General features: G+C 47.9%; 1 protein-coding gene across 10 annotated transcripts in view; it reads right to left on the bottom strand.

Annotated features, from left to right (window-relative positions):
- IRAG1 (inositol 1,4,5-triphosphate receptor associated 1) overlaps positions 1 to 22,924 on the bottom strand; it is a 119,010-nt gene that overhangs the window by 36,691 nt on the left and 59,395 nt on the right. For 5 of the 10 annotated variants that reach the window (XM_069554387.1, XM_069554396.1, XM_069554390.1 and 2 more), the window contains 9 exons: positions 21,524 to 21,624; positions 20,249 to 20,319; positions 17,631 to 17,804; positions 16,277 to 16,354; positions 15,546 to 15,598; positions 15,296 to 15,343; positions 13,272 to 13,889; positions 11,359 to 11,437; positions 4,990 to 5,113 (listed from right to left, as the gene is read on the bottom strand). In XM_069554387.1, coding sequence (XP_069410488.1) covers positions 4,990 to 5,113; positions 11,359 to 11,437; positions 13,272 to 13,889; positions 15,296 to 15,343; positions 15,546 to 15,598; positions 16,277 to 16,354; positions 17,631 to 17,804; positions 20,249 to 20,319; positions 21,524 to 21,624 — 1,346 coding nt within the window. Of the gene's footprint in view, positions 1 to 4,989; positions 5,114 to 11,358; positions 11,438 to 13,271; positions 13,890 to 15,201; positions 15,344 to 15,545; positions 15,599 to 16,276; positions 16,355 to 17,630; positions 17,805 to 20,248; positions 20,320 to 21,523; positions 21,625 to 22,924 lie in introns of those variants that run through there. The other 5 variants (XM_069554388.1, XM_069554391.1, XM_069554395.1 and 2 more) reach the window with 2 other exon arrangements.

The following is a 22,924-nucleotide window of genomic DNA, read 5'->3' as shown; positions in this document are numbered from 1 at the left end:
CTGAGAACTCCAAGATCGCAGCGAACGGCTGAACAGCCATTGACGGGAGAATGGTGGAGCCTACGCAAAAAAGACCCCGCATCCAAGGGCAAAGGAGAACCTCGAAAACGGTAGGAGGGGAAAAACCGCATTTAGAATCAAAGCCCATACCTTCCAGAGATGCTCGGAGGGCTGAAACAAAACCTTGTGCATGCCAGGACCCAGGGACCCCACAAGAGACTGAGCCAGACTTGCCTTTGAGTGTGTGAGTGCCTCCTCTGGAGGCACAGGTCAGCAGTGGCCTGCAGCGGGGACAGGGACTCTGCCAGCAGCAGACCAGGGAAGCATGTTGTATGAGCCCCACCATAGAGCCACCGAGCAGACAAACCCACAAACTGGAGCAATGACCCCACAAGGGACTGAGCCAGACTTGCCTGAGTGTCCAGGAGTCTCCAGTGGAGGCATGGGTAGACAGTGGCCTTCCGTGGGGTCAGGGGCACTGAATATGAGTCCTGGCATAAGTCCTTTTGAAGGAGGACCCCCAAACATGGTTTGGCCTCAGGCCAAACTACAGGGAGAGAACACAGCCCCACCCGTCAACAGAAAATTGGGTTAAAGATTTATTTCGTATGGCCCTGCCCATCAGAGCAAGACCGGGATTCCCCCACAGCCAGTCCCTACCATCAGAAGTTTCCACAAACCTCTTGTCCTTATCCATCAGAGGGCAGACAGAATGGAAACTACAGTTATAGAAAACTAACCAAACCGGTCACTTGGATCACAGCCTTCTCTAACTCAGTGAAACTATGAGCCATGAAACTACGCAGGGCCACCCAAGATGGACGGGCCGTGGTGGAGAGTTTTGACAAGACGTGGTCCACTGGGGAAGGGAATGGCCAACCAACTTCAGTGTTCTTCCCTTGAGAACCCCATTAACATTGTGAAACATCAAATAAGGTACACGTCAAAGAAGTGTCACTGAAAGATGAACTCCCCAGGCTGGTGGGTGCCCAATATGCTACTGGAGAAGAGTGGAGAAATAATTCCAGAAAGAATGAAGAGGCTGAGCCAAAGTGAAAACAGCACCCAGTTGTGGTTGTGACTGGTGATGGAAGACTGGTGATGGAAGCAAAGTCAGATACTGTAAGGAACAATATTACATAGGAACCTGGAATGTTAGGTCCACGAATCAAGGTAAATTGGAAGTGGTCAAACAGGAGATGGCAAGAGTGAGCAACAATATTTTAGGAATTAGTGGACTGAAATGGACTGAAATGGGCAAATTTAATTCAGAAGATCATTATATCTACTACCGTGGGCAAGAATCCCTTGGAAGAAATGGAGTAGCCCTCATAGTCAACAAAAGAGTCCGAAATGCAGTACTTGGGTACAATCTCAAAAATGACAGAATGATCTCTGTTTCCACAGCAAACCTTTCAATATCACAGTGATCCAAGCCTATGCCCCAACCACTAATACTGAAGAAGCTGAAGTTCGAAGGTTCTATGAAGACCTACAAGACCTTCTAGAACTAACGCCAGAAAAAAGATGTCCTTTTTATTATAGAGGATTGGAATGCAAAAGTAGGAGGTCAAGAGGTACCTGGAATAACAGGAAAGTTTGGTCTTGGAGTACAAAACGAAGCAAGGCAAAGGCTGACAGAGATTTGCCTGATCATAGCAAACAGCCTCTTCCAACAACACAAGAGATGACTCTACACGTGGACATCACCAGATGGTCAATACCGAAATCAGATTGATTATGTTCTCTGTAACCAAAGATGGAGAAGCTCTCTACAGTCAGCAAAAACAAGACCAGGAGCTGACTGTGGCTCAGATCATGATCTCCTTATTGCAAAATTCAGACTTAAACGGAAGAAAGTATGGAAAACCAGTAGACCATTCAAGTATGACCTAAATCAAATCCCTGCAATTATACAGTGGAAGCAACAAATAGATTCAAGCGTTTAGATCTGATACATAGAGTGCCTGAAGAACTATGGACCAAGGTTCAGAACACTGTACAGGAGGTGGTAATCAAAACCATTCCCAAGAAGAAGTGCAAAAACACAAAATCATTGTCTGAGGAGGCCTTACAAGTAGCTGAGAAAAGAAGAGAAGCAAAAGGCAAAGGAGAAAAGGAAAGATAGATCCATCTGAATGCAGAGTTCCAAAGAATAGCAAGGAGAGATAAGAAAGCCTTCCTCAGTGATCAATGCAAAGAAATAGAGGACAACAATAAAATGGGAAAGACTAGAGATCTCTTCAAGAAAATTAGAGATACCAGGGGAACATTTTATGTAAAGATGGGCACAATAAAGGACAGAAACAGTATGGACCTAACAGAAGCAGAAGATATGGAGAACAGGTGGCAAGAATACACTGAAGACCTACACAAAAAAGGTCTTAATGACCCAGATAACCAGATGGTCAATACCGAAATCAGATTGATTCTATTCTCTGTAACCAAAGATGGAGAAGCTCTCTACAGTCAGCAAAAACAAGACCAGGAGCTGACTGTGGCTCAGATCATGATCTCCTTATTGCAAAATTCAATGGTGTGATCACTCACCTAGAACCAGACATCCTGGAATGTGACGTCAAGTGGGCCTTAGGGAGCATCACTACAAAGAAAGCTAGTGGAGGTGATGGTCCAGCTAAGCTATTTCAAATCCTCAGAGATGATGGTGTGAAAGTGCTGCACTCAATATGCTGGTGAATTTGGAAAACTCAGCAGTGGCCACAGGACTGGAAAAGGTCAGTTTTCATTCCAATCCCAAAGAAAGGCAATGCCAAAGAATGCTCAAACTACTGAACAGTTGCACTCATCTCACACGTTAGCAAAGTAATGCTCAAAATTCTCCAAGCCAGGCTTCAACAGTACTTGAGTTGAGAACTTTCAGGTGTTCAAGTTGGATTTAGTAAAGGCAGAGGAACCAGAGATCAAATTGCCAACATCCGTTGGATCATAGAAAAAGCAAGAGAATTTCAGAAAATCATCTACCTCTGCTTCATTAACTATACTAAAACCTTTGACTGTATGGATCACAGCAAACTGTGGAAAATTCTTCAAGAGATGGGAATACCAGACCACCTTTCCTGCCTCCTGAGAAATCTGTGTGCAGGTCAAGAAGCAACAGTTAGAACCAGAACATGGAACAATGGACTGGTTCCAAATTGGGAAAGGAGCACGTCAAGGCTGTATATTGTCACCCTACTTATTTAACTTATCTGCAGAGTAAATCATGCGATATGCCAGATTGGATAAAGCGCAAGCTGAAATCAAGACTGCTGGGAGAAATAGCAACAACCTCAGATAATGCAAATGATACCACCCTTATGGCAGAAAGCGAAGAGGAACTAAAAAGGCTCTTGATGAAAGTGAAAGAGGAGAGTGAAAAAGCTGGCTTAAAACTCAACATTCAGAAAACTAAAGTCATGGCATCTGGTCCCATCACTTCATGGCAAATAGATGGGGAAACAATGGAAAGAGTGAGAGACTATTTTCTTGGTCTCCAGAATCATTGCAGATAGTGACTGCAGCCATGAAATTGAAAGGTGCTTGCTCCCTGGAAGAAAAACTATGACAAACCTAGACAGCATATTAAAAAGCAGAGGCATTACTTTACCAACAAAGGTCCATCTAGTCGAGGCTATTTTTTTTCCAGTAGTCATGTATGGATGTTAGAGTTGGACCATAAAGAAAGCCAAACGCCGAAGAATTGATGCTTTTGAACTGTGGTGTTGGAGAAGACTCTTGAGAGTCCCTTGGACTGCAAGGAGATCCAACCAGTCCATCCTAAAGGAAATCAGTCCTGAATATTCATTGGAAGGACTGATGCTGAAGCTCCAATATTTTGGTCACTTGATGCAAAGAGCTGACTCATTTGAAAAGACCCTAAAGCTGGGAAAGATTGAAGGCAGAAGGAGAAGGGGACAACAGAGGATGCGATGGTTGGATGGCATCATCAACTTGATGGACATGAGTTTGAGCAAGCTCCGGGAGTTAGTGATGGACAGGGAGGCCTGGTGTGCTGCAGTCCATGCGATCACAGAGTCAGACATGACTAAGCGACTGAACTGAATGACTAATGATGCCGAGCATATTTTCATGTGTTCATTGACCCCTCATACACATTCTTTGAAGAAATGCCTATTTAAATCTTTCGTCCACCTAAAGATATTAGTTGTCAATACTACTCAGCCATAAAAAATGAAATTGAAATTTTGCCATTTGCAGCAACATAGATGGACTTGGAGGGCATTATGCTAGGTAAAATACGCCAGACAGAGAAAGACAAATATTGCATGATCTCACTTTTGTGGAATCTGAAAAAATACAGCAAGCTAGTAAATATAACAGAAAAGAAACAGACTTACAGATATAGGTTACCAGTGGGGAGAAGGAAAGAGGAAAGAAGAAGGGCAATACAGGAATAGGGGATTAAGAGGTACAAACTATAGTAAAAAAAAAAAAAAAAGGCTGTAAATATATATTGTACAAAAACAGGGAATATAGTCAGTATTTTATGATGACTATAAATGGCATACAACCTTTTAAAGTTGTGAGTCATTATATTGCATATATGTAACATATAATATTGTACAACTATATTTCAATAAAAAATTTTAAATTATTTTTAAAATTTAACAAATGTTGTGTTATTGAATTATAAGTTCTTTATATGTTATAGAAAGAAGCCCCTTATCATATACGTGCTTTGCAAATATTTCCTCCTGTTCTGAGGGTTGTCTCTTCACCTTCTCGATGGCACTGTTTGCATTACAAAAAGAATGTTCGCTTATGAACCTTACCTACTCTCTGAGTTGGAACCACCTCACCAGACCCTTTATTATTCTGTTTGTTTTGGGTACATTAGCCCTGCCTGGACTATTGGACTTTGACCTTTCTGGGGTCAAAACTCAAGTCTGGTGCTCTTGTGTTCCATCCAGAATCGAACACAGAGGCCACCCAGTGTGGGCTCTTGTGCAGCCCATGCCCCGATTTTACCTTCCAGGGAGGGACTTGTGGACCCGCAGTTTGCGAAGCAGCACATCAGAAATATTGGGCATGACATCCAGCCCGCCCTTTGACTCTTCTTCCTCAATAGTTGAGGAGAGTTCAGAAGGGTGTCCTGGAAGAACAGAAAAAAGTATTTAACTTCTAAAACGTCTGTTTGAAATCACAGTAATATTCTTGGCAATTTGTTTCAGGGGGTAAGGAAGAACTTTAACATTTATTAGAACCTGGTTATATGCCAGGGGCTTCATAATTGTTATTTTATCCTTACAATAACCCAATGAGCTAGACTTTAATCATCCCATTTTACAGGAGGGTAAACCAAGACTCAGCAAGATTAATATTGCGTTGGCCAAAAAGTTCATTTGGGTATATCCAAACGAACTCTTTGGCCAACCCAGTAACTTGCTTATGGTCACAGAACTGGTAAATGGCATGGACTACAAACAGTTCTATCTGCTCCAAGTTCCCTGTTCTACCCACTGCTCCCCACAGTACCAAGCAGTCTCTTTTGTTTGGGGTCTGAGATTGGTTTTTGGCAATTGGAAGCTGGTTGGTCTGTAATGTTTAGAAAAGTCCCCTCTGTTTGGCAGGCTTCTCAGGAGGCTGGCTGCCCAACTAATCTTCCTCAAGTGAATTCCATCATCTGTGTCCCACTTAGAAATAAGCATTTTCTTCCATATTCCCACAGACAGGAGTAGAAACAGGGTTTTTCCAGAGTAAGGCTAAGGTCATTAGATCCTTGATCTTTTGTGGATCTCTGAAATAGTTGCCTGTGAGTTAGTGGTCCTGAGTTGCCTCAGGACCAATAAAAAGCTTTTTTTTTTTTTTTTCCCCCAAATATCTCCTAAACCTTTCCTTGGTCTGTGCTCTGAAGGCAGAAATAACAAGTTAAGTGTTCTCTTTCCCACAAATTTTTCTCATGTTCACAGACAGCTCCAAAGCTTCCTTTCTCCATTTTCCCAGCTGTTCAATGTGGCCTCTAGACACATCCCATGGCCCCACATTCTGGCTGTTGCTACCCCAGAGGCTCCAATGTGCTCCATCAAGCTCTTATCTCTGGAGCATGTTGGCAATGTCCTTTGCATTGACCTCAGTTACTCATTTGGCATAGACTCGCTCTGCCCTACGGGCTCATAGCACACTTCGAATTAAAAGTCTCAAATCTCTTTAACTTGAGCTAAATCAAATATCTATGTCTCATACAATGCTTACTTTCCATTGCAGGACTTTATAGTTATCCATCTCTTACCATCTTTCATGGATTTGGGCCCAGTAGATTTCCAGAACTATAGTCAAGGCCTGAGATCAGGACTATGGGCAAGGTTGTGGTAGCCATCTAAATGGAGCTAAGATTGGGAATCATGAATTAGAAGCCTCCTCAAGCGAGATCACGTGGTGAGATGATTAGATATACTTTGGCTCTAGGTGAAGAATGTTTACATACTTAGATCTTTCCAACAACTGAACAGCGTTGATGATGTTCCTGGCCCTCAAGGCACCCAACAAAGTCTGGAGAATAATCTGTCAGAGCCAAGGCAGCCAGCAATCCCTCTTGGGATCTGAGATTCTACTCATATCAGGTAGCTACTTCTCTTAGCTACCCGTCACCTCTTGAGTTCTGCCCTGGCACTTGCTGCTCTCTGACATTTCCATGTGACAGAGGCCTCACTCTGCCTTTATGTATCCCCACTGCACCCAGCAGAGAGATAATGAAGAAGTGGGCTCCTGAGAAATCTGCAGGATTGACAGAGCTATACAAGATCTAATAATCATAGGGAAGTCATATGAGGGGGTTTTTGCCTGGAAAAGTCCCCTAGGTAGAACCCCATCCATTAAAATGGCTGTCTTAAGAGTGATCCCGTTGGATTTCCCTGGTAGTCCGGTGGCTAAGACTCTGGGTTTCCAATGCGGGGGTCCCAGGTTCGATCCCTGATCAGGGAAAGACACCCCACACGCGTCAACTAAAGATCTCACATGCCACAATGAAGATCTAAAATCCTGCATGCTGCAACTAAGAACAGGCACAGCCAAATAAATAAGCAAATATCATTTTTTAAAATGGTGATCCTAGAACTAGTGGCTCTCAGAACCAGCCACCCTCCTGATTGCAACCAAATTGACAACAAAGCCAGCAAAAAATTTTAAAGTCAGCTAAAAATATATCACAACTCTCAAATACAGGAAATGATAATAATCTTTAAAAATAATGGCCAGAGAAAAAATTTCCTAGAAATAAATGTAGAGCTCCCAACCTTGTTAACCCTTTCTTCCTCCCCTCAAAGAATCAGTCCTGAGAGGAAGATGTCAGAGGTAACGGTAAGGTTGTGATAAACTTTTGTAGTCACTTTTGTGACTGCAGAGCCAGAAGAGAACAGGACCAGGGGATGAGTGGGCAGATGCAGAGATGTTCAGAAAGTTTCTCTGCAGTAGAAAGATCTCCGCCCCACCAAACAACACTCCAACAAGATGAAAAATGGCCTGTGCGGCTGTTTGTTTTTCATACTGAGGACAAGAGGAAAAGAAAGGAAAAGCAGAATGATAGCATGGTATTCTACCAGAGCTGATAATCTCAAACAATATAAAGGGATTTACCAGAAAGGAAGATACATGTGAAAATAAATCAAACAAGTCCCTCTGATGGAGTGAGTGGCAGAAGACACATGGAAAACCCCAGCTGAAAACTGACCCACCCATCCTGCACTTCTGAGAAATAGCAGAGTGACCAAACTCTCTGAATTTTGTCTGTCTTTTCCTTCCTTTCTCTGGCAGAAGAGTGAGAGTAGCTGCTGGCAATGGATGGGTCAAGTGTGGGAAATAAACACCCGGGCAGATTGTCCCTATAATTCTACCCTGAATTGGTGAAATAATCTATGCCTTACTACTGCCCACCCAAGGGAATAAGATATACCCCCACTTTGGTGTAATAAATTCAAGTGCTATGGTACAAAGTTATAGAAAAAGAGCAGAAACCAACCCACAACCACCACTACCCACAGCTCCATCTGAACTTCCTCTTTTCCCCATTCTCCAGGCAGTGACCAAGCAGACACCAAGCAGATACCCAATCCTCAACTAAGCACTGCCAGGAGGACAGAGATCTCAGGAAAGGTAGGAAGAAGTCAATGAAAATTGATCTACCCAATATATCCGGGTCAAGAGAAACTTCAAGTAGAAATGTTCTTATCAAAAATAAATTACATGAAAACAAATGTCATGGCAACTACACAAAAATAGTCAAAAGAGGAAGGAAAGTAGGGAGGAAGGTGTAAAGGAAAGAAGAAAGGAAACATGCAGGACACAGATGTCAGGATGGAAACAGAGATGCAAGAAATGCGTCAAAAATGCATTTTTGTGTAAAGTGTGTGCCACAAGTGCTTTGACTCAGGAGAAATTAGAACCCCCCCCCAATGAAAAAAAAGAATCAGAGGTGAAATTAGAGGATGGCATAAAAATGGAAGAAGATTACAATATAAGAAAATAAACTGAAGACCAAAAATAATGAAGCAAAGCAAAAAATTCTAAAAATATAGATCTAACCAATATGTTGGCAATATGAAGAAACAAAAACAAAGCTGAGTTAGTGGAGGAAACTGAGATGAGCACAAGGAATAAACAGGGAAAGAAAGATTAAAGTATTGAGAGGTAGAATAATGGATAGTTATTATAGTTCCAGATAGTTCCAGATTATGGTGGCTCTGAAGCAGGGAGAAAACCAAAGGAACAAAGAACAGAGTCAAAGGCATGAGCGAAGAAAAAATTTCCTCCATGGAGAGAAAAGCCAAATTTTCAGACTGAAAAAGCACACCACTACAGAAAAAAAATACGTGTATATATAATCTTATTCTTTCTGTGTATGTAGATATATCTTATATAGATCTGTCTCTATATATCTTCTCCAACTACCCTCCCAGAAAGAGTAAGCCACCTACAGGGAAAGGTGAGGATTGAGAGGTGCTGTAAAGCAGCTGGTCTTAGACTTCTTGGCAACACTGAATGCAGGGTAGCATTTATAAAGCTCTGGGGAAAAGAGAGATCCAGAAATGTATAACCATCCAAGCTCTCTTTCAAGGGACTTCCTTCCCTGGTGGCTCAGTGGTAAAGAATCCACCTGCCAATGCAGGAAGGCGTGTTCAGTCTCTGGGTCGGGAAGATCCCCTGGAGAAGGGAATGACAGCCCACTCCAGTATTCTTGCCTGGGAAATTTCATGGACAGAGGAGCCTGGGGAGCTACAGTCCATGGGGTCACAAAGAGATGGACATGAGTTAGTGCCTAAATAGACAACAGCAACGGTACCTCAATGATCTTTTAGAAGTGTTTATATTTCTTGTTATTTCATGGCTTAGATAATCATACACCGCATTCTTTTTAAATGTATATCAAAGACTGGTTCTGGGCCCTTGATTCTGTTTTATTCTGATAAGTACTGTACCACTTTAATTACTTCTGCCTTATAATATGTTCTAAGTGTATAGTCAGTTACTTCTCCCCTCTTGCTGTTTTTTTTTTAAGAGTATTCATTATATTTTAGATATAAAGATTCAGTGAGAATTAATAGAAAGAGCAACTAGAGAAGAATTCAGGAAACTGGACTTCATGGGCAAATACCACTTAATAGTGTCTGGTGTCTTTCAATGTGTCTGGTGTCTTTGCGACCCTATGGACTGTAGCCCGCCAGGCCCCTCTGTCCATAGGATTCTCTAGGCAAGAATACTGGAGTAGGTTGCCATGCCCTCCTCCAGGGGATCTTCCCGACCCAGGCATCAAATCTGCATCCCCTCCTGGGCAGGGAGTTTCTTTACCATTGAGTCACCTGGGAAGCCCAATCTTTGAGGTAACAGAATCTTAAATCTTCAGATATATATATCTTATTAAATAAAACAAAATTCAGAAGTATTAGTAAGATAAATACAAATATAACTATATATAGACTGCTGAAAAACATATTTGCTACCCCAATTAGGGAGAAACAATTGGGCTTCCCTGGTGGCTCAGATAGTAAAGAATCCACTTGCAATGTAGGAGACCTGAGTTTGATCCCTGGGTCAGGAAGATCCCCTGGAGAAGGGAATGGCTACCCACTCCAGTATTCTTGCCTGGAGAATCCCACAGACAGAGTAGTCTGGTGGGCTATAGTCCATGGTCTTGCAAAGAATTGGACACAACTGAATGACTAACACATATACACTGGAGAGAATAAAAAGTTGTTGCTTTTAAATTTATGCGGTTGTGGGTAAAATTTCAAGATAAATCTTTTCCTAGGGTTTTAGATCTGCTTTAATAAAGAAGTTAGAAATTAAAAGTAGAGATTATATCATATTTTTTCCAAAGATCTCATCGAAAGATGATTTTTTAAAAATTAGTTCTTTTAAAAATTACTGGATATTTTACTTCTGTGAATCTTCTTGTCAATGCTGAATAGGTAGGTGTTAGTTATTATACATCAGACTGTGTGCTAAGTTGCTTCAATCGTGTCCGACTCTTTGCAACCCCGTGGGCTGTAGCCTGCCAGGCTCCTCTGTCCGAGAGATTTCCCAGACAAGGACACTGGAGTACATTGCCATGCCCTTCCCCAGGAGTCTTCCTGACCCAGGGATTGAATCCATGTCTCTTACGCCTCCTGTATTGGCAGGGAGATTCCTTACCACTAGTGCCACCTGGGAAACCCCTATGTCAGACTGGGGGCTTCCAACACGGTTGGTGGCACCATGGACATGAACACACAGCAATCCTCAAGCAGAAGGCTTCTGTGCTGAGAATGACTGAATGAGCCATCAGCCGTCCGGAGAGGTAAGTCAGGAGAGGGAGCTTGGGGTGGAGGGGAGGAAAGACCCCTCCCTCCCAAGTCTTCCTTTCTGAAGATAAGTCTGGCAAGAGGGTGGGTGGGGCCTTGCAGTCCCCAGGCAGGAGGGGCTGGGGTCTGGACTCTGTGGTGACTGCAGATTAGAAAGCAAGTGATGACTCTAATGTCTCAAAAAGAGGAACTGTTCTAGTTGGTGACATCCTGGGTGTGAGAGGAAAAGGAAAAGGAAGCATCAAAAGGTCAGGCCTGGGTCACGGTTCCAGACCCACTAGGTGCTAATGAGACTCAGGGAGGACTGGCAGGATCTGGAACAGGGGCTGGTTGGAAGGAGGCAAGTTTAGAGGTTCTTTGAGGGAGCAGGAAACACCATCTGATTCATTCATTCACCCATCTGCAAATATTTAGCAAGGGCCTGCTCGGCGTCCGGCCCACACTGGCCACTGGGGCGGACAAAGGCCCTGACAGGAAGTGCGGTGTTTACACGTTCAGCTTCTTTGATCCGGAGAAAATGAACCCAGCCCTAGCCTGAGGAGAGTGTCTCTTCAATCCCACCTACCTTTCTCCTGCTCGGCCGCTTCACTAAGTTCTGGAAGCTTGAGCCCCACTAAGTTCTGATTTCTCAGCAGGATGTGCTCCTTTTTAGGGAAAGAAAGACAGCATTTCAGACGGTGACCTCAGGCTGGACCCCTCCCGCTCCATGCTCTGTGCCTGCTCGGTCTCACGGAGCAGACCCTGGGAACATGGGTAGTCAGGACACATGCGGGGCAGTAGGAAGACTGCTTCCCTCCCGGCCTGTGAAGGTGCTAGAAACCCCAGCTTCAGCTCCCCTTTCCCTGAGTCAGGAATTGTCCTTGGTGTGGCTGCCTTTTAAAATCGGCCTGTGAGCCTCAGGGCGAGAGAGCTGCCAGCCACACAGTGGCTGAAGGCTGGAGGACAAACAGAAGCAGAGCCCGGGGCTCTGGGGAAAGGAAGGTCCCCTGGGTGTATACGGAGCTGCCAAAGATGGAAACAATCTCTGTGATCTCATGGCTGTGCTCTGAGCTGGCTGGAGCCTCCTGCCTTGTTGTTCTTGGGCAGTGAGTGCCCACTTCTGGGACTTGTGTCCTCTCCTGCCCCCAGCTCCTCAGTGGCCTGTGATGGCACCTCTTGAGATGTTAAAACTCTCCAGACAAGTGAGGACTGCCGATTGCCACCCCAAGGCAGCAAGCCAGCAGCCCCTGCTGCTGGGGGCCTCACCAGAGGAGCTGGGGAGAGATGGGGCTGCTGACTCCAGGTATGTCACAGAAGGCCTCACACTTGTACCAAGTCCAAGACCAGCGCCCCGAAGAGGAATTACCGGACAGGGCTCCTTGGCCCTGGGACTTGTGCTTTCTAAGAGGGTTTTCAGTGTCCCTGTAGCAGAGGCCACTTGGGTGGTTTGCCTCCTGGATGAAGGAGAGGAAGAGGCCAGCAGAGGGAGCTCTGGCCCAGATGGAAGCCACAGGCCAGCGCCCTTTACCTGTTTCTTTAGCCAGCCGCCCACAACCAAGCAGCTCTCAGGACCCTGGCTTGGGGTAGTGGTGGGGGCTGGGGATGAGGTCAGAGGCAGGGCAGTGGTTAGTGAAATGAGGCTTCCAGATTCTTTCTACTTTGCTGCAGAGAGAAACATGCAGGGGTCTGGGGGTGGCCTGTTGCCTGGGCCTGGCCTCTGACGCCCAGAAGCCCAAGAAGGCAAATGCCTGACCGTTTGGCTTCCTTGGTGTCACTCCACCCTGTGGAGTCCTGGCTGCCTTGGCCTGTGGTCTGGGTTGGCCCTCTGGGGAAGGAGGGCTCAGGAAAGGATTTCTTTTAGTAACCTCTTTTCTTCCTCACATCCAGGGCTCTCTCCCCCCATCTCTGGATACCCCCCAGTCATTCCCTGGTTAGGGCGGCAGCCTCATGACAGACAGTTGTGTCTGGTTTGATAGCCAGTGAAAGCTGGGGACATGATGGATATTGGAAGAAATTCACCAAGAGGGAGTAGCCCTTCCTGGCTGGGAATGTTGGATTTGAGGCCCCTTTTTTAACAAGCACCAGGGAGGAAAGCTTGGGGGCATGACGGAAAGAAAAGTCATCCCATCTTTGTCTGTGACAGGGCGCTCCATCAAAGGCTCCTTGCTCATAAGGCATCAGCTCTGGCTGGAGCGGGGAAACACAGTCCAGCACTGAGGGGCCATGTGCCCTTCCATACACCCACTTTCCCCTCAAAATGTGGCTTTGTGTGGCAGCTACTTCCCAACTGACCTCACCCAAGTGAGCGGGTAAATGCCCTCAAAGATGCTATTTACGCCGAGTGCACAGCCCAGTGGGCCTGGCTTATCAGGGTGAGGACATCTAGGGCTCTACAAGGCCCACGTCTGGGCCAGAGCCACCCCAGCTCAGCCCAGTGGTCCTCAGCCCAGGGTGGGGACCTGCATGCACAGCCCACCCCAGGAGGCCCCAGAAACCCACCTCACGAAGCTTGGTCAGTTTCTGCATCCGCACAGGCTGCACTTGTATCTGAAAGTCTTTGAGTCCGGGCGCCTTGGCCAGCTTGCTGCCAGCTTTGCCTGTAAAACGCTTCTCTTCCTCAGCCAGCGGCAGCTTGGCCAGCACTTTCTGCAGCCGGGGGCCGGGTTCTTCGGGGCCGCTGTCCCAGGACACTCCCCGCAGCAGGGGTGGCCGGGACGTCGGGGGCCACAGCTCAGCTTTGGAGCCAACCTTGGACCCTGTGGGCTCTCCGACTGTACTCTTCCCCTGGGGGGCCTGGGGAGCCACCCCCCCAGGGCCCTGGGTTGGACCTCTGGGCAGAGGGTTGCCCTCCTTGGCTGTCTTTGCCAGTGGCTTTCCCAGCTCGCTCTCCACAGGGCCAGGCTGGGCGCTGTTAAGGGCCATCTTCCCACCACTGCCTGGGCCAGAAGCTGGGCCCTTGGGTATGGCCTCCGGGCACTGGAGGGGATCGAAGTTTTCCTTCTGTTCTATTGCAATTTCTCTGGACTTCTCAACTGTGGGAGAGCGGGGAGTCAGCCTGCCCTGAGACAGTTTCCTCTGGTCATTCTGCTTCCGGTCAGCTAGCCCTTTGAGGACGTTCTGAAAGAGACAAGGTAAATTTGGGACCCCGGAGGCAGGCTGGAGAGAAGAAGGGCGAGTTTGCTCTACCCCACAGACCCTGCTAAGGGGACTACATGTAGGGGGTGGGCTGGGTAGAAAGGGAGGACTGCAAAGTCACATCTGAGCCAGTAAAGAGAACCTACAAACAAGCCTGAGGTTTATAAAACAGACAGGACAAGGGACCTGCCTTTCAAAACCTGCCAAGAACTTCTCGAGGGTTATGAGCTGCAGAGGACAGTGGAACGGAGGGCAGCATGGGGGCAGTCACAAGTTCTGGCTTCGACTCAACTGCCCCAGATTCTAGCCCTGACTCTGCCTGGCAAGGCCCTTAACTGGCAAGGCCCTTAACTCTTAGGGCCTCAGATTTCCCATCAGGTTTGTAAAGAGAGAAAGCGGAGTTGCTCAGTCGTGTCTGACTCTTTATGACCCTATGGACCTTAGCCTACCAGGTTCCTCCATCCATGGGATCTTCCAGGCAATAGTACTGGAGTGGGTTGCCATTTCCTTCTCCAGGGGATCTTCCTGACCCAGGGATTGAACCTAGGTCTCACGCAGTGTAGACAGACGCTTTACCATCTGAGCCACCAGGGAAGTCCTAAATTGCCTGAAATTTTATGCAAATGTATATGTGCTGTTCATGGGCTGTATATATTTCTTCTGGGAAGAGAATCCGCAGCTTTCAACAATTTCTCAGAGTTCTATGAACCCAAAGAGGCTATAGATCATGAATGAGGTGATTCTTGCAAAGCTGATATTTTACTGTTCAGAAGTTCTCAGATTCTATATTCTTTCATTTCCCAGGGAAAGCTGCTTTGTGAGGCGCATGTGGGTCTGTGTTGGTATTTGTGTGGCTGTCCTGTGTGTGCGCTAACACTCTAATAGAGGACTCTATCCCAGACCCAGTTCTATTAATAGATGAGATTATATTCTCTTCTGCCCTTGACACCACCTTGAGCAGTTGACTCTGAGCAGGTGTGGGACTCTTCTTTTGCTCACCAGCCAAGATGAAATTTTCCAGGTGACCCCCAAGAAGAGCCCCAACTAGGGGCTGGAGCTTCCTTGCAATTTTCATGCAAGCTGACTGGAACAGCAGACTTGCCTGGCTTTTGCTGGGTCCAGCAGTCCCCCGGGTCTCTGGCAGCAGCCTGACTGGGGGTCTAGGGCTATGAGCAGGACCACCACAGAAATCATTCCCACTAAATCCCACCTCCTCACCCCCTTCTCCTCAGAATTCTAGTCAACGCAGGGCAGAGGAAACTTCTAGCCTCCTCAGCCTGGACCTTCTACTCACGCACACCCACTGGCAGGCTGCCCAGGGCCTAGCCTTCTGGAACACTGTGTCTCCCACACTCAAATCATCCCAGTTGGGCAGAGCTCAAACTCACAGACTCGCCAAGGTGAGGTGAAGGGACTTCGGCCTCATCCCCCTTCTGCTGGAGAAATTAAACACGAGTCAGCCAGCCACGTGAAGAGACCCTATCTCCTGTTGAAACACCCTCAAGGAGACCCTAGGGTGGTGTCGATGCCTCCCCCGCCCAACAGCCCCACCTCCAGGGGGTCACCAGGTGCCTCTCAGGAGCTAAGGGGTAAGAGAAGAGACTAGCTGGTGTAGAAACCCCACAGCAGCCCTATTACCTGCGGTGGTGCTCCAGGCAGAGGGGACGGTGGGCCACTGCACACATCCAAACCTACAACAGTCCAGACGCTGGTGAGTGACTCCCAGCGCCCCCAGACTCTCAGCTGTCCTCCCCAGAAGGCCCTCCCTTAGGTCCCTCAGGCCTGGAGCCCGTATTTGTTGAATACCCCTCACAATGCTGCTCCGCAGGGAGCCCTCATCTAATCATCACAGAAACCGCGTAAACAGGTTGGGGCAGAGGGAGAGAAGGCCACACAGCCCAGAGGGTCAGCACTGGGCTCTGAACCCAGATTGCCTGGCCTGAGCCTGAGCTTGCCCTGCGCCTCTGACCAGGGCAAGCTGCTCTCCTGGGCACCTCACTCCTTCCCTGGCTGAGCTGCAGTTATGGCTCTGAACGCAGCCTCGTGAAGGGAAGCAGTCAAAATAGAAATTGTGGCCCGGAGGCCTTTGCAGTAAGCTCTGAGGTCACCTTTCTCCGAGGCCTCTTTGGACAAGGGGCCCTGGTCACAGCTCGCTCCCACCACCTTGCACGCCTCCTCACCCTGGGCCAGGCCCACTTCCCCACGCTAGCTCAAAGCCCTGAAAGCAAGCATATCTTCCTCCTCTGAGGCCGCCCAGCCAGGCCTCAGGGGAAGGGGCCAAGAGGGGTCCCAACTGGGAAGCCCACAGGATGGAAGCCCTGGGGCCAGGGAGGAACCAGGGCAGGCGATGTCGGGGGACTGGACCTCACCGGGCGGCGTGGGGACAGTGAGGGAGTTGCTCTGAGAGGATGCAGGAGAAGCTCCGGGGCTGAGGTTTGGCGAAACAGCTGTGGAGACACACAGATTGGCCAGCATTCGTGAAGGCTCAGGACTTCAGTCTGACAAAGACATCCTTTCAGGTTGTCTCACCCTTGGGGTCTGCCTCGTCGGGTTCACAGGCTGATTCTAGACTCTATACAAGGCTCCTGCCACAGCCTAACTCCTCCCTGCCCCAACAGAGGGGGTACTAAGGTCACTTAGGGGTGACAGATAGCAATTTGGATCTTACTCCTCGGTCTGCCTGGCCTCAACCCAAAGTACCTTCTAGAAACAGAGGGCCTGGCATCACTTGGCAGGTATAGCTCCAAAGGCTGTACATCTTAGGCTTGCCAGGATGGCCCTGATTTTAATTGCACCCCTTGTCTCCTAAGTACATTCAGACTTGTCTAATTGCCCCAAATTTTTGTTCAAGAAAAAAGAGTGACTTTAGCCAAAGGGTTAACAGGAGGATTTCAGGGTCCAGGAAAACCTTCTAATTCAGAAATTTCATAAAAACACCGAAGACCACCTTCCCTTCCCCTTAGTAGCTAGGATCCTTCCCGGGGTCTCCAGCTGGAGGTCAAGGAGAGGGAGCCCAGTGCCGGCCTCTCCTGACCTTTGCAGAGGAGGTGCCCATAGAGCAGGGCCTCCTGGGGATGGTGAGATGCCACGCAGACCTGACTTGCAGGGTGGCCTAGGGGTCCGTGCACACTGGCATCACACAAAGGGTTTCTCTTCTTTCAGGGTGCAGGGACTGGGGAGCCCAGGTCAAGTTCACGGGTATCATACGGGCTAGTATTTCTTGGCAAAGCAGGAGGACACAATGGTAACACACAGTCCCCCAAAACTGAAAGGTAAAAGAGTTTTCTGGGCTGCTAAGCTAAGTCACTTCAGTCGTGTCCGACTCTGTGTGACCCCATAGAGGGCAGCCTACCAGGCTCCCCGGTCCCAGGGATTCTCCAGGCAAGAACACTGGAGAGGATTGCCATTTCCTTCTCCAATGCTTGAAAGTGAAAAGGGAAAGTGAAGTCACTCAGTCTTGTCCGACTCTTAGCAACCCCATGGACTGCAGCCCACCAGGCTCCTCCGTCCATGGGATTTTCCAGGCAAGAGTACTAGAGTGAGGTGCCATAGAGTTGGGTATTTCAGAGCTTCTGATATGGGGCAAGATGCCCTCCCCTCACAGGATCCTCTTCATGAGGCTCAGTCCTCCTGGGGGCAGGCGCATTGAGGGCACTTCTCAGAACCAAGGCTCCTGCTGCGACTGATGCCCGGGCCTCCCCACCCCTCAGAGGGGCCTCCTACCTGGTGAGGACTCTCCGGGACTGCTCCTGGACTTCCTTCCACGGCGGGTCAGGAACCGCTCGCTCACCGACTTGGCTTCCTCCAGTAGCGCCAGGTTTTTCTTCTTGTCCTCCTCTGAGATGCTGATGTCCGGCAGCTGGTCATTGACCAGGTCAATGACGTGCCCTGCAGGGTCTGCAGAGGCAAGTGAGCGCCAGGTGAGACCCATGGAATCCTTGGTCCCTCAGGACCTCAGCCCTGCCCCCAACCCCCAGCCCCCAGCCCACGGATGCTGCCCAGAGTGGACTCGGCCAGCCAAACCCTGGCCCAATTCTGGGCCCTGGAGAGGGCTACGTGGGGACAGACAGGCTCCCTCAGCAGGCCTAGCCCCACCGGCCCATGGCTATGGCATGCCTTCTGTCACAAGTGATCATGAAATCCCCCATGAACCGTCAGTAGAGTCTGCTCCCCTAGTGTTCTTCCTTGGGTCTCTGTTCCTTTAACGAGGCAAGGACACAATTTCATGGCCACCTTCCATCGTTTTCCCCTCTATTCACACTGTTCACCCCTGTGCTGTGCTAAGTCACTTCAGTGGTGTCCGACTCTGTGACTCGATGGACTGTAGCCCACCAGGCTCCTCTGTCCATGGGATTCTCCAGGCAAGAATGCTGGAGTGGGTTCCCTTGCCCTCCTCCAGGGGATCTCCCTGACCCAGGGATTGAGCCTGTGTCTCTTACGTCTCCTGCATTGGCAGGTGGGTTCTTTACCACTAGTGCCACCTGGGAAGCCCCTCTATCCTTATTCTAGTGAAGTGAAGTTGCTCAGTCGTGTCCAACTCTTTGCGACCCCATGGACTGTAGCCCACCAGGCTCCTCCCTCCATAGGATTCTCCAGGCAAGAGTACTGAAGTGGGTTGCCATTGCCTTCTCCAGGGGATCTTCCTGACCCAGGGATCGAACCCGGGTCTCCTGCATTCCAGGCAGACGCTTTAACCTCTGAGCCACCAGCTGCCCCTTCTCCAGGAGACTTTCCCTGGGTGAGTGGCACCACCTCTCACCCAGCTGCTCAGAAACATGGGAGTCACTCCACACTCTTTCTTCTTTCTCAGTCCACCCAGGTCTCCCCAACTCATCATTAAGTAAATGTCCCTGGAACCTGGGCCTCATCTCCATTTTTGCTCATCAGCTGTAACTTACTTGCTCAATTACATCAGCACCTCCCAGGTCCTTTCCACCTCCAGGTTACTTGCACTATCCCATCCTCCACTGTCTGTCAGAATGACCATCCTGAGAGCCTCCTCTGACCATGCAGTTCTCCTGCCTCAGCTCAGCAGGATTCCTCACGGTCCCCAGGGTGACATCAGATGCCCAGCTGGGCCCAGCCGCTCTTCCTGATCCCACACACTCCTCTCCTCCAGGCCCTCCATGGTGAACGGCTTCCGCTGTGCCTCTCCAGCCTCCTTTCCTCCTTCTTCTGGTCAGAGCACCCCAGTCTCCACTGGGTGAAGCTCACTGGAGTCTCAGTCATGTTGGGAAATTAGGAAGGAGCTAAACCCTGTTGCCCATCTCGTCTCATATACCAGTAATGGAACTTGTACCATCCTCAGCCAGCCAACGAGCTCAGTCCCCCTGGGTGGCTGGCTCAGGGATGGCCAGGCGAGGCAGTGAGAGGCAATTCTGAGAAAGGTGTTGGGTATATGGGAAAGAGGAACTCTTTTTTCACTGAAGGGGTATAAGTTCATAGACATTTATTTGCCCAGAAGGAAACCAACACACAAGAGAGGAGACTTGGGAAAGGAAATGAGATGATTGCTCATGACTCAGCGTGAGCACCTGGGGTTAGCACACCCCGAAAACACAGACCCTGGCTTTTATTTTTATTTTTTGGCATGAGGTTTTGTAAGCTGAGTTTCTATGATGTGAGAGTCCTGATTAATACACACAGCAAAGCATTCAGTTGCTCTGTTAAGGCTCCTGCTCCCCAGCAATGTTGCTTCTTCCATCCGGATGACCTTTCCTCCCTCTTGTCCACCTCTCTAAGGCACAACTCAGACACTCTCCCGTCTGGAATACCTATCCAGCCTTCCCTGTCTCTAGCCAGAACTGCTCCCCTGCTTGACTCAGTTTCCCTAACACTTCTGTGAAGGACCTTGCCACACAGTGTCTTGATTCTATCTGTTCGCTTGTCAGTCTCCTCACCCACAGTGGCATGCAAGCAGAGACCACGCCTGCATTTGTGTTCTGATGGTCCAGAGCAGGCTCTGAGATACACTGGGGAAGGAGAAGGTGGTTGGGGCAGCCAGCCTTGCAGCTAAGCATACACCTACCTGGATGTGGGCCTTTCTAGGTGGGGGCGGAGGGCCTCACCCAGCGGTTCCGTCTCCCTTTGCCTCATCTTCCTCTGTATGCCCAGGACTTGTCTTTTTACCAAAACAAACTAAAATCAGATATTATATTTCTGGGCTCAAACACAGAGGGCTCATCGATTTTGCCCTGTTGGGCTTCTAGGGACGGACTTATCCGAGACACAGGAGTGGGGAAGAGGCCAAGCTGCCAGACCTCAGTCTTCCTACTCAAACACACCTTCAGCTGGACTCTACTTCTGGTTGCAGAAATAAGAGAAATCAGCCCAGCCCTTACCCACAGAAGTCAGCGAAGCAGTGGAAACCTTCAAGTGTCGGTGAGAAAGCCTCCTGTGGGGACTGTGGGCTCTGAAAGACAGGACAGAATCACGTTGTTAAGAAAATTGGTCCATGGAGCATGTAAATAGGTGTCTAGATGCTTGCCTATGCTCAAAGTTCATCCTAGAGCATGGCTTTCAATCTCATCTAAGCTTGGGATTTGTTAGAAACACACATTCTCAGGCCCCACCCACCAACAGGATCAGAAACTCTGGGGATGGGGTCCCACACTGATTGATTGAACAATTCCCACCCCCAACAACCAGGTGCTTCTGATGCTCGCTAAACCACTTCCCTGAGGAGATGTTCAGACTCTGAGCATCTAACTTGCAGAAAACTCATAAAATGTGAATAATTGCCTGGTAGAGATGCAGATGATTTCTGTTGAGGAAAAAGGATTAAAAAAATAAGGCTTCATTGTTCCATGAAACATTAACCTATTTTATATCTAACTTAAGCAATCTTATTCCAGCTTTCTTGTCCTCCTCACTGATTATATTAAGTATGTCCATTTCTTGCATCCTCTTTTGAACCAGCTTTGTATTCCTGTTGGTCCCCCCACCCCGTTAATGAGTTAAATAAATCTTTGACACATAAATCTTTGACACATGCTCATTACATATCTGTATTAGGGTCATCTTTGTAACTTTTTGGAAATTATACTTAGGCCATCTCATTCTAGCTAGACGAATGCATGAGCTAGTGCTGTGTAAGACTGAGGCAGTGACATCTCTGTGCCTGTGAGCCAGTATTCCTACCACGAGGTCATCTGCCACACAGGCAGAATACTAGTCAAGAATCCACATCGTTCAGGCCTGTTTGCAAATATATGGGCAGATATTATAGGAAACTCCCCTGCTATGATTTGTGCTTTTCTTTAAGGTTCAGTTCAGTTCAGTTCAGTTCAGTCACTCAGTCGTGTCCAACTCTTTGCGACCCCATGAATCGCAGCACGCCAGGCCTCCCTGTCCATCACCAACTCCTGGAGTTCACTCAGACTCACGTTAGCCAAGTACAAAGATCCGAATCCAGGAGAGAAAATAATATGAGGGAAGGGGAGATAATGGGAAAATGCCATGCTCGCTCTCTCACGTTGAAAAACCGTTTGATTTTATTTCATCAATAAAATCATCAAGAAAGAAGAAAAGATTTATAAAAAAAAAATAGAGTTGTCTAATCCCACATGCTAGGAAACAGTGCCCTTTATTGCATAGATTAGGCACAGAGGATGTACCTGTTGACCGGGTTTTTGTCAGTTTCTCCTTCTGGTGAACTGGCATCCCCAGTCAGGATGATGGTGGGTGGACTGCAAGATATTCCTGTGGAGGCAGGGTCCTGGTGATTTAGAACAAGAACACAGATGGAGTTAAGCTTCCAGGAGCTGGAACCTTTATTCCAGCATCATGATACCAGAGCCTTCTTGAAATGGGCCAAAGGCAGTTTATTTGGATTATCCAGAAAAAAGAAAAAGAAAAAAAGTTTCTCCTTCATTCACCTAGCTTAGCTTGGTCTATCTTTTATGCACTAAGATTAGGAAACCACAAAGCCATCCCTGGTTGTTCCTCACTAACACTGTATTAATAGGAAAAGAACAGTGGAGTCCTCAGGCTGCAAGCAGCCTGCTTGGGGAAGGATGCAGGCCAGCAGAAAACGTGGCGACACCCATGTTCCTGACACCCAGCGACAGTCCTCCATGTGGCTAATGGTGACATGTCAAGAAAGCGATTTGTCCCATGGGTACTGGAACATGGCTTTTAACTTTTATAACTTTGTGAAAATGTTTATCTAAATAAACAAACATTTCTGAAATAATAACAAAGATTACAGGCCAATCCTTAAATTTTTGAGATAGTTTGCAACTAGTAAGCAAAATAGAACAAAACTTCTAACCATCAAAATGAAAGTTATTACACTGTAGATTGGAGCAGCTGTAGTGAAAATGGTATACTGTTATGCTGCTAATGCCTGTGTGAGTGGTAAAACCCTACGTATACAAATGTAACAACAAATGTGTATGTTACAAATCTGTATAATAAATATTTGTTGAGTGAGTAAATGAATGAATGGAATGAAAGCATGCTGTATAGGATATACAACAAAATTCCTAAAGATGCACGTCAACCTGTGTTTTTCCATATCTAAGTGGACTGGAGATAGAAATAGGACCAATGAACAGGAGCAGTAGTGTCTTTGACTTTTCTGCCGCCTGTTGTCCCAGTGTATCCATCTCAGAATTGTTCCCAGTTATATCTGGGAGACTCTCTGGGGATCCTCTTTATGACCCTTCATCATTTTCCTTCTCCTTGCCCTGCTCTCCCATACTGGTGTGTGCTGTTCTAGCCCTCTGTGAATGCCCTACTCTCCCATCCAAAGGCCTGTCTCCCCATGCTCCTGAGCATGTCACACCACCTATCAGTGCAGCTTCCTAGAGCTTCACAACAGTGGGTCCCCACAGCCACTTTCTGTGGAGGTCATGTCCTTCTGGAGCCCCTGGGCATTAGTGCTCTTACCTCTACTGGCCTCAATGAAGCCATGGCCGGGGGCCTGCCCTCATAGAGCCAGGCTGAGCTGTGTTCTTAAGTCCTTGGTATGCAGGAGTTGGCTCTTAGCAAGGTGGGGAGGAGGCCCTCTCTCC

This window comes from Ovis canadensis, chromosome 15, assembly GCF_042477335.2.
Source record: "Ovis canadensis isolate MfBH-ARS-UI-01 breed Bighorn chromosome 15, ARS-UI_OviCan_v2, whole genome shotgun sequence".
NCBI lineage: Eukaryota > Metazoa > Chordata > Mammalia > Artiodactyla > Bovidae > Ovis > Ovis canadensis.
The sequence above is the reverse complement of the archived record's forward strand: the minus strand, read 5'-3'. Positions and strand labels throughout refer to the sequence as shown.